The sequence below is a fragment of the Capsicum annuum genome, chromosome 1 (genome assembly GCF_002878395.1).
Source record: "Capsicum annuum cultivar UCD-10X-F1 chromosome 1, UCD10Xv1.1, whole genome shotgun sequence".
Classification (NCBI taxonomy): domain Eukaryota; kingdom Viridiplantae; phylum Streptophyta; class Magnoliopsida; order Solanales; family Solanaceae; genus Capsicum; species Capsicum annuum.
The window spans coordinates 186,018,658-186,024,398 of NC_061111.1; the positions used below are offsets into that span (position 1 = coordinate 186,018,658).

The following is a 5,741-nucleotide window of genomic DNA, read 5'->3' on the forward strand; positions in this document are numbered from 1 at the left end:
TATGACAGTGTCGTTTATAATTTATATATATATATATATATACATATATATATACATATAAATCTTTTTAAAAGTAAATCAATCATTAATCTTAATTCTTGCATGCACAGTTTGTTAGAGACTTGTTTCTTTGACCATAAAAAAACGATTTTTCATGACTAAAATTTTGTATAAGAAATTGAGAAAGAGATGATCAGTGAAGAGATATAGTACTTATACTGGTGCATACACAATAAAACACATTTATAAATGTTGTTGCATTTTCATTTTAAGCAAAATTTGCATTCAACATTTGGCACTTCCTATAAAGATCATGGCCTAGTATAAAAAGCCATGAAAGAGGAAGTTTGATATAAGGTACAAAGTTCAGATAGAAAAAGAGCCAAAAAAAAGAGGCCTTGTTTATAAAATATTAGCAAAGGCTTTCATTACTAAAGCCAGAGAGCTCCTGCATCTTTAAGCATCTTCTTGAGTGAACCATTGATATGAAGTGTCATGACAGTGTTGGCTGATCCCACAAATCTACCACCAATAAACACGGCTGGTACGGCCGGGCTGCAGCCTAACCTGAGAAGTGATCTCTCCATTTCACGGCCATTGATATCTTCATCAAGTTCATAAATCATAGGGCTAACACCTTGCTCGTAAAATAACCTCTTAATTGCATGGCACATGCAACATGTACTCTTGCTAAATATCACCACTGCCTTTTGTGATGCCACTTTCACTACACGGTCCATCGATTCAATTCAATATTCTTATATATGCAATTGGGGTTTAGTTATATTCTTGAAGTTGGATTTGCTAGATAGTAAGAGAGAGTTGGTTTTGAGATGGTAATGGAGATGTTAAGAAGGGATATTTATATAGGGGAAAATGATGATGAAGGTGGTGGGACTTGGATAATCTAATTAATAGTTTATTGTATTTGGAGAAAAAAGGAGATGGGGAAAAGTGAAAATTCTTTGAGATATTTGGATAGATTCTAGATTCTTGATTATGCCATGGTACAACATGCAAAATTCTGTTTCTTTGCTTTGATGGTAGGTTTAGATTTGCAAGAGCCAAGAACTATATATATGGACCCCCTCCCCTCTTTGCCCGAATTTTGAATACGACATCTATCCCACTACCTACGTCATGCTTTTTACTTAGTTGTGTGGGAGGAATCAAAAGGCCATTATTTTAGATAAATACGTCTGATCCCTATAACGCTGACTTAGTGGTGGAATTTATTCCTCCCATATCCTAACTATAACCGGTATATATTATAGAATTTTCTAGTTTTAGGATTTAATCTTATGTCCACTTACATCCTCCCACTTCGTTTGTCGAATGCTACTGCTACTTTTTATATGATTTTCATCAATACTCACTCATGAATTACTTTTTCAGACGGAGTTAGATTCAAAGTATTTTAATTACTTTTCTATCCCAATTGATATGCCTCTTTTCAACTTTGATCTATATTTGTAATTTATTTTCATTATATTGAATGAGAAAGCTTACAGCTTATCATAGTACTTCCTGCATAGTGCTTGAATATGTAAATTAAACTTGAATATGTAAATTAAAAACATTAAATTAATTTAATTCAATGTAGATTTAAAGATTAATTTAATTGATTGTCGACACGCAAAAGATATCACGTAAAGATTTATCAATTAACGGTCAAGAAACAAAATATATCACATAAATTAAAATAAAAAAATGATATTAAATTTTATATTTTATTATATAGAAATGTCAAGGAAGGACGACCATGGCTATAAAAAATTATAGAATATGCAATACAAATTGTACCATATACTTTACCTTGTTTTATTTCATCACCAATTATCTTCAGTCACATGTAATACTACGGTCCATTCTCATTATTCCTACACAAATTTATTCAAATCTATTGTTTATTATAAAATAAATCAAAATGCTCAATTATCATCAACTTTCTTGGGGGTTTGGACCACAGGTGACAAAAGAGTTTTAAAATAAGATGTAGGTGACACAAGTCTTAATAATTAAGTAGAGGTGACAATTACTTCATTATGGTTTAAGAAAGTTTGGAAAATTTTAAAATAACCCACAAGTTTTTAAATTTACACTTTGATTCAAATGTTAGTTAATATATAATGGGGAACGAAAGGAAAAATGCGTCTTTTTCTCTCTCCTCATCCATTGTTATTTTCTCTCTCTTTGCGATATTTGTTGTTCATTGTTGTTGATGCTTTATTCATTATCTTCTGATTCATTATCATCATCTTATACTTCATTATCAACTTCATATTCTTCTTGTTGACCATTGTTGTTGTTGTTGTTGTTACCCCAACTGCTGCTCTTTGACCAAATTCTTATGTCAAATTTTATTTCGTAAATCACTTTCAACTTTGGAATTTAGTTGAGATGAGACTTTGGTAAGTCAGATTATGCTTTGTAATTGAATCTGGGTAACTGCTAGTGTGTTGTTTTTTCAACAATAATTTGCACGCGAACATGAATGCAATACAAGAGCAATCTGTTTAAACAGATCCATTATATGCGGCACCAGATAAATGTTCTGTTGTAACAGTAGACTCATGTTGGATTCATGTTTAAGGGTTATAGGTGCCCGTAATATGATTATGAATCGAATATATGGGTATTCTGGTGTACCAGATTAGTAATCTGTTTTAACAGATAAATAATCTATTTCATCAGATTACTAATATGTTTTGAACAACAAAATACACTCCTATCACACACAAAATCTAACAGATAACTCATATGTTCTTGCTATTGATACTGGAATCAAATTATTCCTTAATTGTAGACATGTCACTCGTTAAGAAATAGAAATAGACAACACAAAAATTAAATAAGAAATAAAAAGTCAAGTGCATCAAACATAATTTTTTATAAAACAAACAAAAAAAAATACATAGATAACAGAAAAAAAGCTTTATTATTATTATCATCATTATTATTTGTATGGCCAGCTGGTCAATCTTCAAAGGGCAGCAGCAGCTCCCTCCGCAGCCTGCGGATCTCCCGCAACATCCTTACTCTGACGGCGGCCAACTCCCAATGCAGGTCATGAACCTCCTTCTGCAGTTCCCTCATGGCATCTCGTAAAATAGCGATATCCCACACAGGATTAGCCATATCTAAAAAATGCATAAGTTGACAAAACACACAGAATTCGAATATAATGTAATGTAATACAACGTATATTTACACAAAAATCAAGAGAAAACTTACTAGAGATAGGAAAAAGCTATCAAGTCCTTGAAGAGAAAGTAGTTGAAGGTGTAACAAGAGCGAGGAATAAATAGTGTGTAGTAGAACGAACGATTGAGTAAGAAGGGACCTATTTATAGAGGATTGAACTTGAATGAGTTAGGCGAAAAATCGCAACTGTTCACCTCCATTTATTAATGACATTCTTGATTACTGTAAAAAGTTATGACTTAATTAAGTTAATCAATATTATGATAAGTCATGACTTTTTAGCTTTATTATTATTAATAATTAGTTCTTTCCAGGAACCATTTTTTTACACTGTTTTGGACAATAGATAATATATCTGTTGCATTAGATAAATCATTTTTTACAATAGATATATCATGATTTGCAAAAAATAGATAACCTGTTGCATCAGATAATATATCTGTTGCAACATATAATATATATTTTTTACAAAAAATATAGTATCTTCATGACATTCAAATTTTCTAACTTTTTAATTATATAAATTAATAAAGCAGATTTAAAGGCACAACTGTTCACTTCCATTTATTAATGATATTCTTGATTACTGTAAAAAATTATGACTTAATTAAATTAATCAATATTATGATAGGTCATGGCTTTTAAGCTTTATTATTAATAATAATTAGTTCTTTCCAGGAACTATTTTTTTACACTGTTTTGGACAATAGATAATATATCTGTTGCATTAGATAAATCATTTTTTACAATAGATATATCATGATTTGCAAAAAATAGATAACCTGTTGCATCAGATAATATATCTGTTGCAACATATAATATATATTTTTTACAAAAAATATATTATCTTCATGACATTCAAATTTTCTAACTTTTTAATTATATAAATTAATAAAGCAGATTTAAAGGCACAACTGTTCACTTCCATTTATTAATGACATTCTTGATTACTGTAAAAAATTATGACTTAATTAAATTAATCAATATTATGATAGGTCATGGCTTTTCAGCTTTATTATTAATAATAATTAGTTCTTTCCAGGAACCATTTTTTAACACTGTTTTGGACAATAGATAATATATCTGTTGCATTAGATAAATCATTTTTTACAATAGATATATCATGATTTGCAAAAAATAGATAACCTGTTGCATCAGATAATATATCTGTTGCAACATATAATATATATTTTTTACAAAAAATATATTATCTTCATGACATTCAAATTTTCTAACTTTTTAATTATATAAATTAATAAAGCAGATTTAAAGGCACAACTATTCACCTCCATTTATTAATGACATTCTTGATTACTGTAAAAAGTTACGACTTAATTAAATTAATCAATATTATGATAGGTCATGACTTTTCAGCTTGAAGCTTAGCTTTATAATTATTAAAATAATTAATTCTTTCCAGCAATCATTTATTTTTTACACTGAGTTTCACAATAGATTATATATCTGTTGCATCAGATAAATCATCTATTATAATAGATATATCATCCATTGCAACAAATAGTTCAACTGTTGCATCAGATAATATATCTGTTACAACATATAATATATATACTTTTTTAAAAAAACTATCTTCATGACATTCAAATTTTTTGACTTTTTAATTATATAAATTAATAAACAAGATTTAAAAACAAGAATATTTCTGGTGAGTTTTTTACGGTTTAAATTGTGTTTATGATTTATTTCCTTATTCTTTTTTGTGAAAAGAAATGACTTAATTAAATCAAACTGGTGGTGACTTAATCTTTCCATTTCTTTAATAACCATTTTTATTAATTGAGTTATGGCAACAGATTGTATATCTGTTGCATCAGATAACCCATCTGTTGCTATAAATCGACCATCTGTTTAAGGAGCTTTTTTGATTTCTTCTAACTGATTCATAAGTTGCAACAGATGAGGAATTTGATGTATCAGAAGCTTTTTTTGTTTTTGTTTGTTTGTTGAATGTGTTGAGACAAAAGTCACAGTCACGACTATTCATTAACTTTTTTCTTAAAAATCATATCATCATCTATATATCTTAATTAAATAAATCCAATGTTGTGACTTTTTTAAAATTAAATAATCTTTGTTTTACGGTTATAATATCATTTAGTTCCTTATTATTTTTTTAACGAACCATTTTTAGGAGAATTTCTCATCATGATCGCATCCCTAACTCCAACCGCCGACATGTTTTGAATAGGAAATAAATACAATGATAATTAAATATTGAATAAGAATCAAAAATTCAAAATCGACCAAACCAAATCAAACCAAACTAAACATATACATGGATTTTTTTGAATCCCTTATAGGTAGATCGGATATAAAAAAGGGAAATACATACGCTAAAAGATAGAAAACACATAACCTAATTATTATTATTATTATTATTATTATTATTATTATTATTATTATTATTATTATTATTGTCAACCTGACAATTTTCATCCGGCAGCAGCAGGGCCCTCCTTAGCCTTGCTTGGAAGTCGGCCAAATCTCTCTGGAGTTCATCAAACTGCCTTTGAAAT

The 5,741-nt window shown here is 28.8% G+C and overlaps 1 protein-coding gene across 1 annotated transcript; it reads right to left on the reverse strand.

The window, feature by feature from the left end:
- Positions 1–240: 240 nt before the first annotated feature.
- Positions 241–931, reverse strand: LOC107857141 (monothiol glutaredoxin-S10). The gene has a single exon (XM_016702091.2). The coding sequence runs from the start codon at positions 738–740 to the stop codon at positions 432–434; it is 309 nt and encodes a 102-aa protein (XP_016557577.1). The 5' UTR covers positions 741–931; the 3' UTR covers positions 241–431.
- Between the last annotated feature and the right edge of the window lie 4,810 nt (positions 932–5,741).

What these genes read in the sequence shown, in the direction of transcription:
- LOC107857141 (XM_016702091.2), bottom strand. Translation starts at nt 740, where the DNA reads ATGGACCGTGTAGTGAAAGTGGCATCACAAAAGGCAGTGGTGATATTT.